Source organism: Lampris incognitus, chromosome 18, assembly GCF_029633865.1.
Source record: "Lampris incognitus isolate fLamInc1 chromosome 18, fLamInc1.hap2, whole genome shotgun sequence".
NCBI classification, from domain to species: domain Eukaryota; kingdom Metazoa; phylum Chordata; class Actinopteri; order Lampriformes; family Lampridae; genus Lampris; species Lampris incognitus.
The window spans coordinates 30,487,703-30,510,505 of record NC_079228.1 but is presented as its reverse complement, the minus strand read 5'-3'; the positions used below and the strand labels follow the sequence as shown (position 1 = coordinate 30,510,505).

The following is a 22,803-nucleotide window of genomic DNA, read 5'->3' as shown; positions in this document are numbered from 1 at the left end:
AAAACAAGCAAGGTATATATCAACTATTGCGGTTTAAAACAATATAAAGCATTTATTTAAAATGACTACTCTCGGCATTTAACAGCCTGTTAGCAGAAGGAATGAAGGACTTAGAATAGCGATTTGTTTTCCTAGGGGGCGCTCTACAGCGCCGGCCTGAGGGCATTAGAGTGAGTTCACTGGACAGGACCTGGTCAGACTGGCTAATAATCCCTCTTGCTTTCTGGGCCACACGCTTCTCCCAGAGAGAGCGCGAGTCTCTCTGCTGGACTCGGGTTATCTTGGAGCTGACCTTCACCACACTGTTTAGGCTATTCCTGTCCTTCACAGTCAACCCACTAACCCAACAAATAGAGGAAAAAGTTAAAAGACTTTCAATAAATGACTGGTAGAAAGTACGTACATGAGATGGGGTTACACACATTAAGGAGTTGAGCTTCCGCAGTAGGGGAATTCTTTGAACTTCCGCAGTAAGGGAATTCTCTGTCGTCCACGTTTGACAATCGGATCTGTGTTCACGTCGAACTCGAGCTGGGAGTCGAACACGGTTCCCAAGTACTTATACGTGTCAACAATTTGAACGTCCTCGCCATGTGTACTGCTAGCTTTGGGTTTATCGCTGTTTCTCCTAAAATCCATGATAAGTTCCTTAGTTTTTGACACCTTAAGGTCAAGGAAGTTAACATCGCACCAGTCAACAAAGGCGGGTAGGGCACAACCGTGACCTGACCCCGAGCCCTGGAGAAGAGACAACAGTGCGGTATCGTTAGAGAATTTAGCGACCCTCTTTAGAAGACCTGCAGCTGCCTGTGTACAAAATAAAAAGCAGGGGGCAAAGAACGCAGCCCTGGGGCGAGCCCATGTTTGAGACCAGGACATTGGACATAACTCCGTTAACTAAAACCTGCAGGGCTCTGTCTGTTAAAAAGTTTAAAAGCAACATTAAAAAGCTGGTCAGGTAAATTAAACTAAGAAACAAGCTGCTCAATCAAAATGTGAGGTTGCATCTTGTTAAAAGCCAAAGAGACGTCAGCAAATAAATTGTCTCACATGAGAATTGGGGTTTCTCCAGGCGCTTATGTCGAGGGTAAAGAGTTTTGCATCCTCCACACACTTGCCAGCTTGATAAGCAAACTGCAAGGGGTCTAGTTTGCCATCAGCTAGGGAGACAACCTCATCTTCTCAAAGTTTTGATGTAAGTACAACAGATCTGAACTCATCTAGTTCTCTGGATTTTTTTTGGGATTTTGGAATAGGGATTATAGTGGAAGTTTTCCAGATTGAAGGTAACTGGCAACAATCGGCACACATCTGAAAGAGTTTGATAAAGACCTCACTCAGATGGCATCGGGGCCAGCAGCCTTCCTTATGTTCATTTTCTTAAATCGGCTGTGACACACTAAATGCTACTTTATGAAAGATGGATTTGTTGTGTATCTCACACCCTCATGCATCACCGTGCCGGGGCTGTCTCAGCAGCTGTATTGATCATTTAAGCCTCACAATGAGCTTTCTCTGAGCGGTGAGGGATTTGCCTGTTCCCTGCAAAAAGTGCTGCAATGTGCAGGCCTACAGTGAAAGTTGCAAACAGACACCGTGCCCATAATACGAAGGACATGAGACAGCTGTTTCTATAAATAACCCCCGACTTCTTACCTACCACGGGACCCCCATGCCACACGGCTGCCTCACCACAGCAAGCACGGTGCCAGATAAATGCAGGACCACCAGCAACAAAGTGAGTCAACAAAGAGACGTTCAGTCAGCGGAGTCAAAACGGAGACACAGAGAGCTGACTAACATCAGCTCACACAACCAAGAATCAAGAACCCCAGGGGCTTGTGGGCTGGAGAGAGCGTTGTATAACCAGGAACCATGAAGTCCCTGCGGTTCATTGCTGCTGAAGGCTTCGTACAGACAGGCCCGAGCGCTGTGGAAAACCTCTGCTGTGTGTCCTTTGACCTCTACCCGCTTCTCTTCAAAGCCTGTTACCTCCGAGAGGAGGCCCACCTGCTACATGCCTTGGTCCAGGCGTGGCCCCTACCTGAACTCAAACTGCAAAGGCTTCTGGGAAGGACCACCGACTGCCAGTTGGATCTCACCTCGCGCACCTGCCGACTTTGTCTGAAGGCAATCCTGACCGGCTTAAAGGTATTCCCACACAACTCACTGGTGGCTCCTCTAAGACTCTCTGAAATTCCTGGTTTTTGTTTTCTACAGGTTGTGTAAGCTTTGGTGCATACATGTACTTTCTTTTTTGAGCGAGGAAATTCGATACAGCAGACCTCAAATGTGGATTCCACGCTATTATAACAAAAAACTATAACAATTATCATCATTATCATTGTCATCTTCAGAGGAAGAAGAAGAAGAACTTAATTTAGCATTCAAATGCGGTATATGAGGAGCGTCCGGGTAGCGTAGCGGTCTATTCCGTTGCCTACCAACACAGGGATCGCCAGTTGAATCCCCGTGTTACCTCCGGCTTGGTCGGGCGTCCCTACAGACACAACTGGCCGTGTCTGCGGGTGGGAAGCCGGATGTGGGTATGTGTCCTGGTCGCTGCACTAGCGCCTCCTCTGGTCGGTCGGTCAGTCGGGGCGCCTGTTCGGGGGGGAGGAGAAACTGGGGAGAATAGCGTGATCCTCCCACGAGCTACGTCCCCCTGGCGAAACTCCTCACTGTCAGGTGAAAAGAAGCAGCTGGCGACTCCACATGTATCGGAGGAGGCATGTGGTAGTCTGCAGCCCTCCCCTGATCGATGGAGGGGGTGGAGCAGCGACCGGGGCGGCTCAGAAGAGTGGGGTAATTGGCCAAGTACAACTGGGGGGGGGGGTAAAAAGAAAGAAAGAAATGTAATAGGAACAATTAGAATACAGTCAATTTAAAAAATGTTGTGTTTTGATTGAAAAGATGATACTGATGAAGCTTGAGTGGGTGGTGTGTTCCAGATCCTAGACAAGTGGTTCTCAATCAGGTCCTCTGTCTAATCGTGTTTTCACCCATTGTATCAGTTATTCAGCTTCCAATGAGGTAGGTTTTAGTCCTGGAATAATAGTTGAATGTAATGAATTTGAGAGAGAACCAATGGTCTAGGGGCCTCGAAGGCAAAACCCTCGTTACCTTACAGCAGGGGTGGGCAATCTTATCTAGAAAGGGCCAGTGTGGGTGAAGGTTTTTATTCCAACCAAGCAGTTACACCCCTGACCTCACTAATCAATCAGTAGAGTCTTTCCTGAGGAACTTGATTAGGAGACACAGGTGTGTACTTGCTTGGTTGGAACAAAAACCTTCACCCACACCGGCTCTTTCTAGATAAGATTGCCCACCCCTGCCTTACAGTATATCTCTATTTCTTTAAAGGACCATGTGCTGTCTCCACCCACCACCTACGCCAAGACCCTCCACACAGTAGACATAACTGCCCTGAAGGACACTGAACACCAGACCTGCCCTTGCCAATCGACCCTCGGCCGATGGGCCAGAACCCATCTGCTGACCCAAATGTGCTACGAGACCATGGTGGCCATGCAAGCCAGCGATGTGTCCCCGTCCACCTTCGACACGTCCGTCGACATCTACATGAATGGTTTCGTTACTGGCCGCAGCTATGAGATGGTGGCCCAGGCGCTTCTCCTGCGCTACCACTGCCCGCTGAAGCTCCGTTTTGTTGGCTTCCGGGCAGACAGTCTGGCTCTGAAACAGCTGCTCTACGTTCTCCGATTAGCAGAGCCGGAGTCCATTGAGAAGCTCGAGATTGTCCACAATGTTCCCCTGAAGGCCCCTCATGTGGAGGTGCTGCTGTCCAGGGTGGAGTTCCCCAGACTGCAGTCCCTGACTCTGCCTGCAGGGGTGTTTGATGTCCGCATGCTTGGCCCGGACGATGACGGCCTGCTGGGAACCATCGGAGAGCAGCTCAGCCGAATGAAGAACCTGACTGGGCTGTACATGGGTTTCTCCACCCTTACCGGACACCTGCGTAAACTGCTGAGGTGGGTGACTGGACGCACGTGTCGTTTGTCCTTTTGCATACTGTTGACATCAGAAATTAAATTTTTGAGATCACAACACTTATGTCCCAAATGAAACAGAAACTCCAATATCAACAATTGGTATGTTGTCTAGTTAAAATTAAATTTCTGACGTCCACAAATGGATCTCTAATATCAGCAATTAAATTCGTGCCAACTCCCATTGAAATGAATGGAGGAAAAGGTGTTATTCTCACTAGTTAAAATGTAATAACAGCTGAATTCCTGACGTCAACAATTTTAATAAGTTGAAATAGGATTTGTGATTTCAAAAAGTTGAGTCATAACTATTTGTAATTCAATTAATTTCTAATATCAACATTAATATTGTAACAGTTGAAAACTGAATTTTTGATATTAAGAAAAGAGATCAAAAGCTAAAGCAGCTTGACACGTCTACACATGTCTAGCTAGAGCACATGGCGGCTTCAACTTTGACCAAGTGCTCACATAACAGCATCAGAGAGCTTTAGTATGGCCTCCCATCGTGGTAATCACCTTCCACTATCATTCCTTCCCACCATACCAGCGTTAACGCCCTCTGACAATGTGAGGCATGTTGTTATTGTCAACTGCCATGCTGCCAGCATGTGGACAGAGAGAGAGAGAGAGAGAGAGAGAGAGAGAGAGAGAGAGAGAGAGAGAGAGAGAGAGAGAGAGAGAGAGAGAGAGAGAGAGAGAGAGAGAGAGAGTATGTGAGAGAGACAAAGACAGAGTGAGTGACTGAGTGAGTGTGAGAGACAGACAGACAGTGAGTTAGAGTGAGTGAGTGTGAGAGAGGGAGAGAAATACAGACAGACAGACAGACAGAGAGTGAGTGAGCAAGTGAGAGAGAAAGACAGGCAGACCAATTGAGAGATAGATAGATAGGCTGAGTGAGAGAGAGAGAGACAGACAGACAGACAGAGAGAGACAGAGAGCGACTGAGAGAGAGAAAGAGGGCGAGAGAAAGAGAGAGAGAAACAGACAGACAGGGAGGGGGGGGGTCAGGAAACAAACTGCCATACACAACAGCTGAAATGAAAATAGAGCCGAAGCACTGACCCAAGCAACAAATAAATATCCATAATCCTTTGGTCATGTGATTCATGAAGATAATTGAATGGGGAAAAAATTGTTTTAACTAATAGAAACAATGAGAACATACAGTTAGAGCTCAGTGTATGGGAAAATGAATTATGAATATTACCAGACTTGGGTGAGAAAGTAGTTTAAAATAATTGCTCGTGTTTGTCCAAATTTATATTACTGTATGAGAATGACTCAGGTATTGAGAGATATGTTGCTGTTCAAGAAACAAGTGGTAAACTGACTTTGTGTTAAGCCCTGTGACCATGAAAACCTGAAGATCACTGAATTGTTAATGCTAATTTGAAGAGCTGTGGCTGTGCTGGAAAAAGGAACGGGTGCCTGATTATTCTCAATGAAGACTAATTGAAAACTGTGTCGCTGAAAATGTTCCTTTCTCAGCAGAATAAAGGCTGCCACAGAGGGAATAGGGGTGACAGAAAACTGGATTTGCATGGGAGACACAACAGGCCAACAAACAAGAAGTTTTGCAATCAGTGGCGGAAAGTTGAAAACGTTCTGACGTTTCTCTCCCATAGAGCTACAGTTAAAGATAATTAACTGAAATGTGAAGATTTATCATTGAAAATATAATTAAACTACTCATAACGTCCTTTCACAAAACAACATTATTGACGGGCATCTTTTTGATGGGAAGTTTTCTCCTCTCTTGTCCTCCCTGTCTTACTTGCAACTCAGCCTCCAAAAAACTGTGATTAAACCCGCAACAAACTGATGGTTTAGGGGACCACAGTCGGTTCCAATGAATCTGACCTTCAGTTTCCATCCTGAATGACTCTGGTATCCCTCTGTTTTCCTCCTTTAGTCCACTCAACACTCCGCTGCAGAGCCTGGAGGTGGCCAATTGCAAACTGAGCCGTGTGGACATGGCCTACCTGGCCAACGGCCTCCACAGCGAGGCCTTGGAGCTGCTGGACATCAGCGGGCACGACGTCTTCAGCTCTTTCCCCATCACCTTCCTCAAGCTGCTGAACCACTCCTCAGCAATACTGTCCAGCCTGACCCTGGAAGAGTGTGGCATTGAGGATGAGCACATGGATGCCTTGGCTCAGGCTCTGGCTCCCTGTCAGGCCCTGCAGGAGCTGAAGCTCCTGGGAAACCCGCTGAGCTCCGTGGCTCTGCGGCGGCTCTTTGCCATGCTGTCTGTGAGCTTTCCCAAGTTGAGGTATGTGGAGATGCCGGTACCCCGTGACTGCTACTCCAACGACGTAACCTACCCAATCGATGACTCCGACTTGCTGCGGTATGACTTGGAGCTGTTCCAAGAGGTCAGAGATCAAGTGATGGTAATCCTTGCAGGGGCCGGGAGGGGCGGTATGGAGGTGTGTACCCCGCTGATGGGGGCCTACGACCCAGACATTCATGAAACCAGTAATGAGCTAGGGGTGTCGATGCTTAAATCCTTCAACACCGTCATCGGGAATTTTATTGAAACCATAAATGACGTGGACGAGAGGAGATCTCAATTTGAGAACAAGTAATGGCCACGGAGGAAATGTAAATTCTGAAGCTCAGGCGGAGAAAAAATAGTGCCAGCCTAGTGCAGGACAATATAGAAACCATACTCATAGGAAATGTTACACTATCAATATGTATTGCATTATCTGCTTACATGTGCAAAAATACCACGTTTAAGAATCCAGCTGAACTTCGTCGGATTGAAGTGTTTGGTAATGCAAAGTATGATATCAAGCCCAAATTAGTTCTCAAATGCTAATACGCATGCTAATATTTCGGACCTCATTTTGTGAGAACGTTTTTCTCCCCAATTGTACCCGGCCATTTACCACTCTTCCGAGCCGTCCCAGTCGCTGCTCCACCCCCTCTGCCGATCCGGGGAGGGCTGCAGACTACCACATGCCTCCTCCGATACACGTGGAGTCGCCAGCCGCTTCTTTTCACCTGACAGTGAGGAGTTTCACCAGGGGGACGTAGCGCGTGGGAGGATCGCGCTATTCTCCCGTTTCCCCCCCCCCCCCCCCGAAGAGATGCCCCGACCGACCGACCGACCAGAGGAGGCGCTAATGCAGCGCCCAGGACACATACCCACATCCGGTTTCTCACCCGCAGACACGGCCAATTGTGTCTATAGGGACGCCCAACCAAGCCGGAGGTAACAAGAGGATTCGAACCGGAGATCCCCGTGTTGCTAAGCAACGGAATAGACCGCTACGCTACCCGGACGCCCGTTTTGTGAGAAATTTGAGTTAATTGATTCTCTTCATCACTTATTTAAATAACAAAATGAAAATATATCCATCCATTATCCAAACCGCTTATCCTGCTCTCAGGGTCGCTGGGGCCTGTCCCAGCAGTCATTGGGCGGCAGGCGGGGAGACACCCTGGACTGGACAGGCCATCACACACACACACACACACACACACACACACACACACACACACACACCTAGGGACAGTGTAGTATGGCTGGTTCACCTGACCCAGAGGTCTTTGGGCTGTGGGAGGAAACCCACACAGACACGTGAAGAACATGCAAACGCCGCACAGAGGATGACCCGGGACGACCCCCAAGGCTGGACCACCTCGGGGCTCGAATCCAGGACCTTCTTGCTGTGCGGCGACCGCGCAAACCACTGTGCCACCGTGTCGCTGAAAATATATCTGAATATATTTTAGTCCAGTTTAGGGACGATAAGCATTCATTTTGAATTGTTGCCCAGCCTTATACCAGCCTTCGACAAATCAAAATTTTTCCACCTGTGTGGCCATGAACCATGAGGGTCATCTACAAATTCACATCATCCTGGAATCCTGTAAACATCTGATGTGAGCAGTCTTTACGACACAGCTTGCTCTTTAAGACCAGGTCCGAAAATCACTGTTGAACTAATTACTCTCATTACAGTTCATCCTGTCAACTGCGAGGGCAATTGGATGCAATGTTTAAGTTTTTTCAGTTTCCATTAGCGGGCGGACGCCATCTCTGCAACAGAACATTAACCACTTCCCTTTACTTTCTACAGCCTGTAAACTAACTTGTTGCACAACGCCTGAATAGTTAGAGACTTCGATTTCACTTCATAGAAAGCTCCACTTGGAATATTGTCACCAACTACGGTACTTTCTTATATGTATATATGTGCTGTATTCATATTTCTTGTATATAACGTAGTTTATCTGAGGGTGATATTTTGCAATGTGAGACTGTTTTTAACATCAAAGTATAGATATTTTATAGATTCTTACTTGAGAATAAAATCAGTTGTATAGTGATACTCACTCTGCAAACATCAGACACTTTCACCTTTTCCAAAATGTATACATTATTTTAATGCGCACACTATCTCTTAGATTACATTTTATTTAAAATATTACAACATGGGACGACCAAACACCAGACCACACCAAGTAAAAGCGATTCCTCCAGCAACCGTTTCATTTCTTCATCCACTCCTCTCTCTCTTTCCTCTCTCGGATTACCTCCACCAGGTATGGCATCAGGTAATTGACATCCTAATTGAAAAAGATAAAGGTTAATAAATAATTATTTATGAAACATCAAAGTCTGTGATATGCCAAATTCTCAAAGACCTTAGTCGAAAACGGCTGAAGAAACATAAATGAAAAAAACCTATTGAAACGTCTATTGATCCATTATAAGGGTTTCAAGGTCTCTAGAACTAGTTTATGTCACTGACACAGAGTTCTAATAAGAATAATTTGTTTAACTATTTGATTAATAAAAAAGTTTATAAAATCAGGATTTGAAATAAATGTTGGAAAAAGTTTACTTAATACCCATTGCTGCCATCTAAAAGACCAGAACACAAGACAATTGACAATAAAAAACAGACATTAACATGACAGTTAGGGCAGCGTTTCCCAACCCAGTCCTCAGGGAACACCTATCCTGCAGATTTTCATTGTAACCCTGCATAGGTAGCCCTGCCTGTATTTACTCAACCAATCATCTCACAGCACTTAATTATGCAAGGCGTGCAACATCTGACATAGTTCATTGCTGATTGGTTGAATAACTACTAACAGGTACCTATTCAGGGTTGCAAAGAAAATCTGCAGGATAGGTGTTGCTTGAGGACTGGGTTGGGAAACACTGAGTTAGGGAACCAATGTAGACTCTTCCTTGAAAACAAATAAATAAATAAAAAAACTAAACTAAAAACCAACAACAAATAAATCCTTTAATTTGGATGCACCTCCTCATATTTTGTCCACTGTTCTTTAGGAAGGATCTGCTGCTTCATGGAGAGGTCCAGGGCTCTCTTAATCCTGAACATCCTGTCATTGTAGAGGTTCTCTGGAAGCCTCCGCAGTGCTTCTTTCACATCTGTATCCTCATTGATGGTGTCATCACGCATCAGACCTGACATACAAAACATGTAGAGCTCATTACACACCTTGAGATTTAAACAGCTCAGTCCTCTTAACCTCCACACACATAACCATGGATTGCACAGGGTTTTTTTTTAAACCTACCTGTTGTAACTACATTTTTACTCAATGATAAGGCAACAACAGAGTAAATAACTATGTTTGATTATCCTATTGGCCCAGACCAGCAGTTGAGCCAATTCAGGGGGTTAAGATTGGCTCTGTAAACCCCTCCCACTACAAGACAATCCTTACCAACCATCAATCCATACAGCCAACATTGAGATTTCCCCTAAGATTGATGGGGTACTCTAAGGGGCAAATCAAGCTTGGTTATCTTCATAATATGCACTCAGGCTAACATTGACAAAAGAACCCTCAAACACAGGTCTGCAATACTAGCTATCCCCCATGTCCTTAACAGTTGTCATGTAACTAATTTTATCCCCACATTCACATGTTTATGTACGTGCAAGGTATAGTTTCAATAGATGTACACAATGGCTCCATTTCATGATAAAACATTTAAACGAACAGTATTGCATCTCAAACCAATTCTACATTTTTGTGATGGCAGCATAGATTTTGTTCTTACCAAGCTTGTTGAAACCGCACAAATTGTAATACCATTTGCGGAAGCCGCTCACAAGCTTGCCGGTTGCCACTGTGAAAGAGGGGAATAACTTTTAGTATTGTCTCCAACACAAACAGGAAAAACACTTGAGAAAAAACTGATGAAAGACAGTGCATGCCATTTTATAGACACCAAGCAGATCAAGGACCTACATCATCAGAGCTTGTCTTTGTTTTTTAAAATTACTGCGTAATGTGAAAGTATTATTCTCCCCATCTGTTCAAATTTATGTTTGTGCTCATAGACAACCGAGTGACTTAGTATGACACCTTCCAAAGTCAGGCTTAAAATCATCCCGTTAGAACTTCCTCTCCTGTGTCTCAACCTCACGTTACCTACCGTAAACACAGGCACATTAGGGGAAGGTGCGCCGTCATTGAAAACCAAGGAAAACTTTGAATAAAGGTGGCAAAACCAAACACCGGATTCCAGTAATGCTGTATACCAATGACCTATCAGCGGAAAACACACCTTGGCTAAACCGGACGATCATCTCATTGTCAGTCGCCCTGGATACGAGGGAAACGCAGTAAAACCTGGGTATGTCGTGAAGCGAAGGTGACCAGTGGTCCTCGCAAGAGTAACCGTGTACAAAACACGGTGAATTCGCCGCAGCAGCGTATGAAACAACGTCGGGTAGCGGTTAGCTACTTCTCTGACGTTTGCTCGGTTCGGCACCTAGAGCAAGACAACCAACTAAAAACACAATACGACATTCGGGCATGACGAAATGCTGAATACGAAGCCTCCCTTCACATAAAAATAATAAAAAAATAATCAAAGGTCGTCCTGAAAACGTTATTTAGCGTGATTAGCATTTGGCTAAAGATAGCAACACCGGTTTAGCAAACGTTAGCAAGGGGTCGTTAAAGGACACGCCAAGTGGAACGAACTATAACAAACGCTCAGACTTCAGATGAACATCGCTGCAGGTCACGGGTGATTGGCAAACACGTCAAACGACGCCAGCTTTGTGTGTACCTCATCGTAAAGCATTTCCATTTATATATACACGGGGAGAAGGAGAGGAGTTTACCTGGTGCCCTCGCCGCCATGTTTGTCACTCTGAAAAGGAGCGCGGTGCATTGCGGGTAAAATGTCGACCCTTGCAGGGATTGCGCAACTCTGCCTTCGTCACTTGCGTCACGTTCATGAATGAATGAATGAATGATGATTTATTTCGAACATGTAAACAAGCAGGACATAACGTACAGATAATCCATCGCCAATAATCTGAAGTGATCAACAAATCCACACATCAAACTCAGCGAACAAATCTCCATATTCATCAGATTATTTATTACATGTTCGAAAAGGGTACACTTATTTTTTCCTACCCCTTCTCACCTAGTCTTAAATTAATTCAGCTACTACATTACAATATATTTATAAAACAAAATATATGACCAAAAAAATCTACTACTACTACTACTACTACTACTACTATCGGCTATTCCCGCTAGGGGTCGCCACAGCGGATCATCCGTTTCCATCTCTTCCTGTCCTCTGCATCTTCCTCTGTCAGCCACCTGCATGTCCTCCTTCACCACATCCACAAACCTCCTCTTTGGCTTCCCTGTTTTCCTCTTCCCTTGCGGCACCATGTTCAGCATCCTTCTCCCAATAGACCCAGCATCTCTTGCTTTGTCTCCAAACCGTCCAACCTGAGCTGTCCCTCTAACATACTCGTTCCTAATCCTGTCCTTCTTCGTCACTCCCAATGAAAATCTTAACATCTTCAACTCTGCCACCTCCACCTCTTGTTTTTTTCGTCAATGCCACTGTCTCCAGACCATATAACATAGACCATAATATACCCATCCATCAATTTCCCCAACCGCTTATCCTGCTCCCAGGGCCGCGGGGATGCTGGAGCCTATTCTACTGTTTTTTGTTTTGTTTTGTTTTGTTTTTGGTATATATAATTAATTATTTCTTTAGTTCATCCAATGAGTGCCAGAAATGTCGATCTGTTTGGTCGAAACCCGTTCTGGCTATCGGTCAACAGATTGTGATTCTCAATGAATGTGTCTAGTCCAACAGCAACTAGTTGTTCTGGTGTTTTGGAGAATTGTGACAATAATGAAATTGGTCTGTAGTTTATAAATTGGTGTCTGTCTGTCTACGGGTTTACAAAGGGGTATAACTTTTGCTATTTTCCTTTTGCTCGGAACTTCAACAGCTTGAAAGGGCAAGTTATAGTAGATGTGGGTTAGTGGTTCAGCGATACCTTCGATTACTTTCTTAACTATTGTCATATCAATATCGTTTCATTCAGTAGATTTTTTTTGCTCTTGCATTTGTTTACAATGTCCACAATTTCCTTCTCTTCTACCGCTCTAAGAAAAACGGAACTTGAATTGCTATCCCCATAATCACCATCATTCCCCTCTGTGATTGTTTGTGTCTCACTGATTTTTTTTCCTCTTTTCTCTCTGCCAGTTTTAGGCCACATTTGCAAAGAACCTGTTGAAGCCATCGACCACCTCTTCCATGTTATTTATATCTGTAAATATGTACATACATTTATATCTGTATATACATGTATATCTGTATCATTATCTGTAGAATATTGAGGGCAGCTTGGACTTCTAGATTCGTTTCTAATAATACTATTCAACACATTCTATATACCTTTGGTGTTGTTTTTCATTGGTCTCTAACTTTGTATTATAGTATTCCTTCTTGCATATCCTCATAATGTTAGTTAGCTTGTTTTCATTTTTTTTTTTTTTTTTATTTCTGCTTCGATGGCTCTGTCCTTTATGAATTCTTTGTTGAGCTTCTTTTTTTTTAATGACAATTATTACGGAGTCCCTTTGTGATCCATGGGCTATCTTTATATTTCTGTTTACTGTTGAATTGTTTTATTGGGCAATTTCTGTCATGTTAAGATTGAAATATGTTTAGGAATGAATCGTAAGCTTAATTGGTGTCTTTTTCTTTGTATACTATATTCCAGTTATGTGTTAGTAATTCATCTTTAAAAGCATTCATGGTTTCCTCTGTTCTTACCCTTATATATTTCATGTTGTTGGGCACTTTGTTCTTCCTAAAATTGCAGTCATAGACAGTAAAAACTGGTAAGATGGTCATTGATGTCATTTATTAAGAGCCCGCTCTGTGTTGCCATCTGTTTGGGAATATATTGTCTATGAAGGTGGCACAGTGTGATGTGGTTCTGCTAGGTCGTGATTTTAGGGTATAAACCCAAACTACACATTGTATTAATGAGCTCTTCAGTCTTTTTGTGCTTGCTTGGATTTAACAGGTCTGTATTGAAACCCCCACATATGAACATATCCTTTTGTGTTGCTTTTGAATAAGTTTCTTCTATCTAGTCCTTAAATATTTCAAACATTAAATACATCTTGTAAACGTAACATCAGTTTTGACATTTTCATCTTTTTGGGGATTCAAAAGGTACATTTTTGTGCTGTTTGAATCATTGCATTTTTGTGTAGATGGCCTGTATGACCTCTCTGAAGTTATGTAGGCGACATCAGCAAATATATTTTTATTTGATGTCGTTGTGTGACATTTTCAACTCAACACACTCACAGCCCACGGTGGCCCAGTGGTTAGCACTGTTGCCTCATAGCAAGAAGGTCCTGGGTTCGAACCCCAGGCTGTCCTAGGTCCTTTCTGTATGGAGTTTGCATGTCTCCCCGTGCCTGTGTGGGTTTCCTCCCACCATCAAAAAGACATGCATGTTAGGGTGAATACTCCTGTCTGTGCCCCTGAGCAAGGCAATGGAAAGAACAACGGGGAACTGGAGTTGGTCCCTGGGTGCTGCAGCTGCCCAGTGCTCCTATACAACAGGATGGGTTAAAGGCAGAGAACAAATTCATTGCAAGAATACAATGATGAGAGAAAGTGGCTTTCTTCTTATTCTCTTAATTCTTACCTTCTAATATCTGTCTTTTTGAGGCCTATGTAGCTCTCAAATGGATGTCATATTTATTTCTTAATCTAATCCTTTTCAACGGGTCTCAGATAATTTGATGACGAATGCAAAGTTAGTATAAAGCAGTTACTGTAATTTTAACCGTCTCACCTTAGTACTGAAATTACATGATGGTTTATAAAATCCGCCACTTCTGGTGTCAGTGATATGAGAACAAACTCCAAACAGAGAATTTTATTAGCAAAATATAAATACATTATCTACTACATACTGTTGATTTGATCAGATATCATACTTACAAAACAAAGACTTTACCTCAAATTTATTATTATCCACGGCTGCTTCCACATGAGTATTTTGCCATGCAGGTGTGGTCCACAAATGATGATGAACTCTTTTTAAAAATTTATGTCACTTATTCCAGACAGTGGATAGGCCATCTGTTTAGAATAAGTGACATCAATTTTTTAAAAAAGTTCAATAACCAGGGGTAACTTCTAACTGATAAAACTACTACACTGTACTGTATAGATTTTAGAGATATTCAATGACTGTTAAAGAAAACACTGGGGCGTCCGGGTGGCAGGGGCATCCAGGTAGTGTAGCAGTCTATTCTGTTGCCTACCAACATGGGGATTGCCAGTTCAAATTCCCTGTGTTACCTCCGGTTTGGTCGGACGTCCCTACAGACACAATTGGCCGTGCCTGCGGGTGGGAAGCTGGATGTGGGCATGTGTCCTGGTCACTGCACTAGCGCCTCCTCTGGTGGGTCAGGGCGCCTGTTCGGGGGTGGGGGGGAACTGGGGGGAATAATGTGATCCTCCCATGCGCTACATCCCCCTGGTGAAACTCCGCACTGTCAGGTGAAAAGAAGCGGCTGGCGACCTCACATGTATCAGAGGAGGTATGTAGTAGTCTGCAGCCCTCTTCGGAGCGACAGAGGAGCTGGAGCTCGGAAGACTGGGGTACTTGGACAGGTACAATTTGGGAGAAAACGGGGGAAAAATCCCCCCCCCCCCCCAAAAAAAAACAAACAAACACTGCACTCAAGACCAACAAGTGTGTCAAGCAAACTCTTCAGTCACTCAATATGAAGGCTTTTACATTATGGAAGTAGCACCATCATCAGTGCCCTGATGATGGCATTATGATAAATGTGTTTTGTTTTGTCTGCTGCCATGAAATGGTATATTTGAGTGATTGAAGAGATATTCAGAGATAAACGTCCATGTCTTTTCTTAGCCGAAAAACGTATACCAATCACGTTGAATTGTTACTTATGTGTGCCTTGCACATTAGGGGTAATATTGCATATGCATGACAGCCTATTTCTTCTTGAACTGTCCCAAATGAAGAATCACAGTGTCTTCTGGAATAAATAAAAGTCTTCCAATGTGGCCAAGGCCACTTCTGTGCAAAAGGCATCATCGGGCAGGGAAACCAGTCTTTGCAGTGAGATGTAATTGGGCTGGTTTGGGTCAAACTGGTCCTTTCCAAGATACTGAAGGAATAGGTGGCGCTCTTTGACACACAGGTAACTAGAATTGAAGACCTACAAGAGGTGGAAAATAGCAGACAATGGTTACAGGCAGACAATGGTGATCAGAAAGACAGACTGATAGAGAACTATTGATGGCAAGATATTAGACAAATGTTGCTGCTATTAGATTACTTCCATTGACTATGATTTGGTCCAGACCTCTTCTTGTTTTCTCACTACTTGTAAGTTTTATGAAACCTGACCTTCCAAGGCAATTTCTGTTTTGCAAAGGCAAAAGCCATACAGTTTAGGTTCAAGAGGAAACCTGTACAAAATTCACAACTTGCAAAAGTATCATTATAAACAGAAACAGTAAATCTATAATATAGTTCAACCCACCTGTGGGAACTTGACTATCAGGTGGTGTGGCACCTTCATGGTGTTATGCACATAGTCAAATATCTGAGTGAGTTTCTTCTTGTTTGCTGTCAGAACTTTGGGGATGGCTATAACAATGTGCTGGATCTCATTTTCCTTAAAACCAAGCTCTATTTTGCATACCTGGGTGGAAACACACACACACACACACACACACACACACACACACACACACACACACACACACACACACACACACACACACACACACACACACACACACAGTTAATACTAGTTCTTGTACAAACAAAGTGTGTCAAAATGACTTGGGACAAAGAAACCAATGATATCTCATGGTGTCTTGATGCATGCTCAATAATCCAGGTAAGGAAATCCCAGAAAGTTGAATCAATTCATCTGGACATAAAGTTTAATGGGAGAAATGTATTGTCACTCATCTAAGAAACTTTGTCAGTCTCAGCTGACTGCAGGTATCCCTAAGGGAAAAGATTTTGATATCGGAAGCTTTCCGGTTTCTGTTTCAGTCTGAGTAGAACTGACCAACCACGTTTGAGTAGGCAGCGATTTCTACAGGAACATGCTTTGGTTGCATGTTGGTAATAATCCATGTAGGGAGCGAAAGAGGTGGAACGCATTGGCCGAAATGTCGTCTGGACCGAAATTACCTTCAAAAAAGCATCGATGTTTGTGTAATGCATGGAGAAATGTTCGACTCGTGTCGACTACTCGTGAAACAATCCGGTCATCTCCCAACTCCAACTCCACTCTCGCGTCTCAAGTTGCTAACCCGAATGTAAACAATGACGGGGGCACGGAAGAGGAAGTCTTCATAGGAAATGGAAGCGAGCAACCAGTAGCTACACCGGGAGCCCCGAAATATTGGCTGTTGTCCTGAGGTTAAATCGTCGCCAGACGATAGCTGCTGGCTTCTGAGATTGCAAGTATCCCCAACCTTATAAACAGCACAGGTGCATAATGACCAAAACCGGCTATCGGTTTCAGTTGCAAATGCCGTGACTATTAATTAGAGTGTGTAACTTTGTGTCCAGATGAACTGACTCAACTTTCTGGGATATCTAATGGTGTTTTCATACCTTCAGGGTCTCTTTAATAGGTTCCAAACTCCCACACAGTAATCTTGGTAGGCGAGCTAAAACATTCCGTGTCTGAAAACAAAAAATAGATTGTACTCTTTATTTTACTGTGATTACATCACAAAAACTAGATAGAATTAATCAATACACTGTTTTTTGTCATTTTATCACAATACACTAAATCATACAGAAAGAGATTGTGTTTTTGCTAGACTACACATATGGCTGAATTCATCAGTAAAGCCATCTATCTTCATTGGTGCTTACATTCTCAGCACTGAGACCGAGTTGCTTCTGATAGAATGCCAGTCTGTTGTCCAACCTCTTCACACTGAAGTTGAGCAGATAGGGCGCTCTGGACACCATGGACGCCACTGATTCAGAGCTGAACTTCTTTGACCTTAGATAATTCACCCTTCCAAAATAAAGGGAGAGCAGAGATCTTTTGAGACCATATCAAATGGCAAATGCAATGATCAGTCCAACAATGGGTGTCATTATTCATCACTAACGGAGGAAATGTCTGGCTTTGAATGCTTTTCTAAAAAAAAAAAAAAAAAACCCTAGACGAATAATTCCATGTGTCGTTGAGTTGCTCCCACAGTGAAATGTTACACCTACACATGCTCCATTACTTTCATAGACACACATCTCTACAACATTTGGAGAGCACCACTCAGTCTGAGATAATAACTTTAGCTGCATCAGTAAGGGTTCAGCTCCCTGACCTTAACAGCTCATGTCTCTGTTGACTCACTATAACTCAAATGCTTATGACTCTCCTGTCTGTCTTTTCAGCCTTTTCATTTGTTTATTGTCTATTTTTTTATTTCACTATTTTCCCTTCAAAACTGTGCTGTACTTCAGTCAACATTGGTTGTTTTAAACACGCTTTAAAAATAAATCAACTGGTAATCCGGGTAGCGTAGCATTGCCTACTAACATGGGCATCGCCGGTTCGAATCCCCGTGTTACCACCGGCTTGGTTGGGCGTCCCTCCAGACACAATTGATCGTGTCTGCAGGTGGGAAGCCAGATGTGGGCATGTGTCCTGGTCGCTGCACTAGCGCCTCCTCTGGTCGATCGTGGCGCCCGTTTGTGGGGGAGGGGGGGGGGGTAACTGGAGGGAATAGTGTGATCCTCCCATGCGCTACGTTCCCCTGGTGAAACTCCTCACTGTCAGGTGAAAAGAAGCAGCTGGCGACTCCACATGTACCGGAGGAGGCATGTGGCAGTCTGCAGCCCCCCCCCCGGATCAGCAGAGGGGTTGGAGCAGAGACCAGGACGGCTCGGAAGAGTGGGGTAATTGGACAGGTACAATTTGGGAGAAAAAGGGGGGAACCCCCCCCCCCAAAAAAAAGAAAAAAGAAAACACTGCACTCAAGACCAGCATGTATGTCAAGCAAACTCTTCAGTTAGTCAATATGAAGGCTTTTGCGTTATGGAAGTAGCACCATCATCAGTGCCCTGATGATGGCATTATGCTACATGTGTTTTGTTTTGTCTGCTGCCATGAAATGGCATATTTGAGTGATTGAAGAGATATTCAGAGATAAACTTCCATGTCTTTTCTTAGCTGAAAAATATATACCAATCACGCTGAATTGTTACTTATGTATGCCTTGCACATTAGGGGTAATACTGCATATGCATGACAGGCTATTTCTTCTTGAATTGTCCCAAATGAAGAATCACAGTGTCTTCTGGAATAAATAAAAGTCTTCTAATGTGGCCAAGGCCACTTCCGTCCAAAAGGCATCATCGGGCAGGGAGACCAGTCTTTGCAGTGAGATGTAATTGGGCTGGTTTGGGTCAAACTGGTCCTTTCCAAGATACTGAAGGAATAGGTGGTGCTCTTTGACATGCAGGTAACTAGAATTGAAGACCTACAAGCGTAGCATTGCCTACCAACACGGGCATCGCCGGTTCAAATCCCCATGTTACTACCGGCTTGGTTGGGTGTCCCTACAGACACAATTAGCCGTGTCTGCGGGTGGGAAGCCGGATGTGGGCATGTGTCCTGATCACTGCACTAGCGCCTCCTCCGGTCAGTCGGGCGCCTGTTCATGGGGAAGGGGGAACTGGGGGGAATAGCGTGATCATCTCACACTCTACGTCCCCCTGGTGAAACTCCTCATTGTCAGGTGAAAAGAAGTGGCTGGCGACTCCACAGGTATAGGAGGAGGCACGTTACCATGTGCCTCCTGCCCTCCGCGGATCGGCAGAGGGGGTGGAGCTGCAACCGGGATGGCTCGGAAGAGTGGGATAATTGGCCAGATACAATTGGGGAGAAAGGGGGGGGGGGGGTCCAAAAAAAAAAGTCAACTGACCTAAATAGCCACACTGGTGTGAAATCTGAGGTAAAACAGTGAAAAACACATTCATAGGTGACCAAATTCAACATTCTTAAATGGATCAGTGGTCCATTTAAGAATAAATAAGAATAAAAAGCTACATTTAACTTCTTAGATACTCTTATTCTTAGACACTTAGTAAACTTTGAAATCTATGAGCATTGTCACCTTGTATATGCAAGCCTATAAAACGCAGTGAATAGATTCTTTAAAAGTAATGAAACCTAATTAAAATATATCTTTTAACAACATACTGAGTCATGACTTGTTTTAAATTTCACTGGTTTAGAACATCAACTCAATACCTAGAAAAATAAAAAAGTAATTTCCCTGGATAAAAAATGTCTGAGATCCCCTCATCCCACCTGGTCCGCAGGTTCTCCAGGTCCTCAGTTAAAATGAAGGGGTTTTCAGAGACAATGTGCCCCAGACGAGAGTCCTCCACACCAATTTCTTTGAGGAAGAGAAGCCTTGGGGCGACGTCAGTCTTGAAATCCAGCTTCAATAGCATGGTACCGACATTGGGCCTTTGCTCTAGCTTCCAGAGGTTCACACCTGCAGTGAGAGAGTAAGACATCCATCCATCCATTATCCAAACCAATAATGCAGCGACCGGGACACAGACCCAAATCCGGCTTCCCACCCGCAGACACGGCCAACTATGTCTGTAGGGACGCCCGACCAAACCGTAGTTAACACGGGGATTCGAACCGGAGATCACTGTGTCGGTAGGCAATGGAATAGACTGCTACGCTACCCGGACGCCCATTTTGTGAGAAAATGTAGTTAACAGATTCTCTTCATCACTTATTTAAATAAAAAAATGAAAATATATCCATCCATCCATTATCCAAACTGCTTATTCTGCTCTCAGGGTCGCAGGGATGCTGGAGCTGAGCCTATCCCAGCAGTCATTGGGCAGCAAGCAGGGAGACACCCTGGACAGGCCGCCAGGCCATTACAGGGCCAACACAAAATATATATAGTCACTGCCAATTGAAATCGGTGGCAAACCACCAAACAGGAACAACATATCTCAGCAACGCTTTAATTTACTGGCACCAAACTTGGACTTGGGATGCCTTCCTGAGTGTGCGCAACAAATTTTTGTCATTGTGTAGTCACTGAGGGGCACTGCAATTAGCAAAAACAACTTTTTGCTATTAGTGCTTACAGCCCTGCTTTAAACGAGCAGATTAAGTTGCCATGGCAACTCTGCCCTGCTGGACTGCTTGGCCCCCTCATCAATGCTTGCAGCTATATTGTTTACTAATTCTTCTGTTGCACAAAGAAAAGACTGAAACCCCTAAAAGGACAGTTTGGACAATGTGTACTTAGAAGAGTAGACTGTAATTACAAATGTCTGTCTGTCCATCCATCCATCCAAATAACTTATTTTCCAGGCCAGCGTTGCTGTAGCATTAAGACAGAAGCAGCCTTTCTCCCTAGCAACTTGCTCCAGCCCCTCATGTGGGGATGCTCCAATGGTTTCCTGGCCACTGTTGATATGCAATCGCTCCATCATGTCAGGGTCTGCCCTGAGGGTCTCTACCTAGCTTGTTGTGCCTTGTTAACAAATTACAAATGGCTAATCATTCAATCTACGATTATGAGTTTCAAGATTCAACTGATGCTCTATTTGGAGTCCTCATATGAGCGCTCATATAAAAAAGGCTGGCTTAAAAGCCAATTACCCTACTGTGCATCAATTCAATGCTTCCAAAGTTCCTGTCATGTTTTTCATTTTTCTCAGAAATTCATTGATATTACTGTCATAAATATGCAAAATTCTATGTTTGTAAGAGGTCTTACTGGGTATACCTCTTACAAACATCGAATTTTTATATTAAACACTTGTACTAGTTTTTATATAGATATAAATCTAATATGTCTATACAGAACACCAAACTACTTCACACTTTTTGACATTTAAAATTTCATGTAATATCTACGTCTTAGTGAGAAATGTATCAGGTCAAGTACTTGGTATGTAAAAACTGAATAAGTAACAAAAGAATAGTGTAGAATAGAACTACCTAGCTGTACCAGCTTGCTGAGTGTCTCAGACTTGTCAACATAGTCTCTAAGACTGAAGGAGGCAGGGGGCAGGTCCGTCGAAACAGATATACGAACAGCCTCTTCATCACAGATCTCCTCTAAAGCAGAGGGATGTGAAGGTGCATCTAGAGCTAGGGAATGGAATTACAGTAAAGATGACACAAAATTAATTGGAATGACTTGGGAAATTCCCTGTCAAAAAACAACAACTACAAACTTTGTGGATTATTTTGACCATGTCTACTAATTGAGAATGTGTGTGTTCATAAGTGTGCAAAGCAGCACTGATGCTTACCCAGTGCCATCTGACTTTCAGTCGATGGCATGACATCTTCAAATTGAGAGTTTTGGTTTTGTAATGGCATCAAACTATCAGTTCCTGATGACTCTTCAGCATCCTTGACGTCATTTGTCAGATGATTTGCATGAGAGTCACTGTAATAACACACCCCTTGTCTCCACCTCTGTTTCATGTGAAGTGTGTAACGGTTCCCAGATATAAAAGCGGGTCCAGTTAGGATTTTGCTGGATGTCCTGAAGACTGCAGACCAAGGCTGGACTTGAGTAGAGTATTGCAAGGTGATACCCACTGTCTTGGCGCCAAGAAGCCCAATGCTTCTTTGACACAACTGCATACAGGATGAAGCCATAGCAACATTCTACAAAAGACAAACATAAAACATGTGAGAAAGGGGCATACAGGAACTGCCATAATGAGTTTTGTCAATTCAGAGATATTTTATCAGTGTATTGTGAAAATAAATTCATTTGCAGAAAAGTTTTTTCATGTTTAGGATGGATTTAATTCTGGCACTGAAACCCAGATCCAACCAGGTTCAGTGAGTGATGCAGTTGAAGAATGGAAATAGAATTCAGCAGTGGGCTAAATATTACTGTAACAAATACACAGCGATAGGCTGTGTGCTGTAATATGTCAGAGAATGCCAAATGAAATCATGCGGTATCTCCCTATATCAACGTATGCTGAATAATATAAAATTTCACGTCATATCATTTATAATTTCAGGCACAAAATACAAATATTCAGGAATCTCATATCCTAAAGTACAGTTTACGTTCATTCCTTCAGAAATAGAAGTCAATGAGGTAGTTAGCTATTAGCAAAGGTTACAACGGTGAACGACTAAGATGGCTAACAGGTTAACAAGCCAATTTCCTTCTTGGAAACATAAATAGCGCGTATTGAGTATGTATTTTGTGAATGGCAAAAATACTCACAAACTATGGGCCAGAAACTTAAATCGTCGCTTTCTAAAATCAAACAACTGCGAAGGCGCTACGTACGCAATGTCAGCTTCATTTTGTTCATGCGCTCATTCAGAGTGGGGCTACGCGGAAGTGTCAGAGCACGGAATATACCAACACAGTCATAATGTGGGTGGG

General features: G+C 43.6%; 3 protein-coding genes across 3 annotated transcripts; 1 reads left to right on the top strand and 2 right to left on the bottom strand.

Moving 5' to 3' along the window:
- The first annotated feature begins 1,875 nt into the window (after positions 1-1,875).
- lrrc14b (leucine rich repeat containing 14B) lies at positions 1,876-6,601 on the top strand. The gene is made up of 3 exons (XM_056298959.1): positions 1,876-2,151; positions 3,364-3,992; positions 5,926-6,601. Exons 1-3 carry the CDS (start codon positions 1,876-1,878, stop codon positions 6,599-6,601), a joined length of 1,581 nt encoding a protein of 526 aa, XP_056154934.1.
- A 1,785-nt stretch (positions 6,602-8,386) lies between these two features.
- Positions 8,387-11,199, bottom strand: LOC130128969 (cytochrome b-c1 complex subunit 7). Its single transcript, XM_056298753.1, has 4 exons — positions 11,144-11,199; positions 10,069-10,137; positions 9,299-9,465; positions 8,387-8,594 (listed from the first exon to the last, which is right to left on the bottom strand). Exons 1-4 carry the CDS (start codon positions 11,160-11,162, stop codon positions 8,517-8,519), a joined length of 333 nt encoding a protein of 110 aa, XP_056154728.1. The 5' UTR covers positions 11,163-11,199; the 3' UTR covers positions 8,387-8,516.
- Positions 11,200-14,239: 3,040 nt separating this feature from the next.
- Positions 14,240-22,726, bottom strand: mterf3 (mitochondrial transcription termination factor 3). The gene is made up of 8 exons (XM_056298718.1): positions 22,639-22,726; positions 21,695-22,058; positions 21,378-21,530; positions 19,707-19,896; positions 17,255-17,402; positions 16,988-17,059; positions 15,894-16,055; positions 14,240-15,566 (listed from the first exon to the last, which is right to left on the bottom strand). Exons 2-8 carry the CDS (start codon positions 22,047-22,049, stop codon positions 15,372-15,374), a joined length of 1,275 nt encoding a protein of 424 aa, XP_056154693.1. The 5' UTR covers positions 22,050-22,058; positions 22,639-22,726; the 3' UTR covers positions 14,240-15,371.
- Positions 22,727-22,803: the final 77 nt, after the last annotated feature.

Bases quoted from the DNA above. Each gene is read 5' to 3' on its own strand.
- mterf3 (XM_056298718.1), bottom strand. From the start codon at position 22,049: ATGGCTTCATCCTGTATGCAGTTGTGTCAAAGAAGCATTGGGCTTCTT. The intron at 19,897-21,377 runs GTAGTTCTATTC...CTCTCACTGCAG, and splicing joins CAGCAAGCTGGTACAGCTAG to GTGTGAACCTCTGGAAGCTA. The intron at 15,567-15,893 runs GTGGGTTGAACT...CACCTCTTGTAG, and splicing joins TGATAGTCAAGTTCCCACAG to GTCTTCAATTCTAGTTACCT.
- LOC130128969 (XM_056298753.1), bottom strand. The intron at 9,466-10,068 runs GTAAGAACAAAA...TTTGTATGTCAG, and splicing joins GTGCGGTTTCAACAAGCTTG to GTCTGATGCGTGATGACACC. The intron at 8,595-9,298 runs GTGCATCCAAAT...TTTTTCAATTAG, and splicing joins AGTGGACAAAATATGAGGAG to GATGTCAATTACCTGATGCC.
- lrrc14b (XM_056298959.1), top strand. From the start codon at position 1,876: ATGAAGTCCCTGCGGTTCATTGCTGCTGAAGGCTTCGTACAGACAGGC. The intron at 2,152-3,363 runs GTATTCCCACAC...ATTTCTTTAAAG, and splicing joins CAATCCTGACCGGCTTAAAG to GACCATGTGCTGTCTCCACC. The intron at 3,993-5,925 runs GTGGGTGACTGG...TTCCTCCTTTAG, and splicing joins CACCTGCGTAAACTGCTGAG to TCCACTCAACACTCCGCTGC.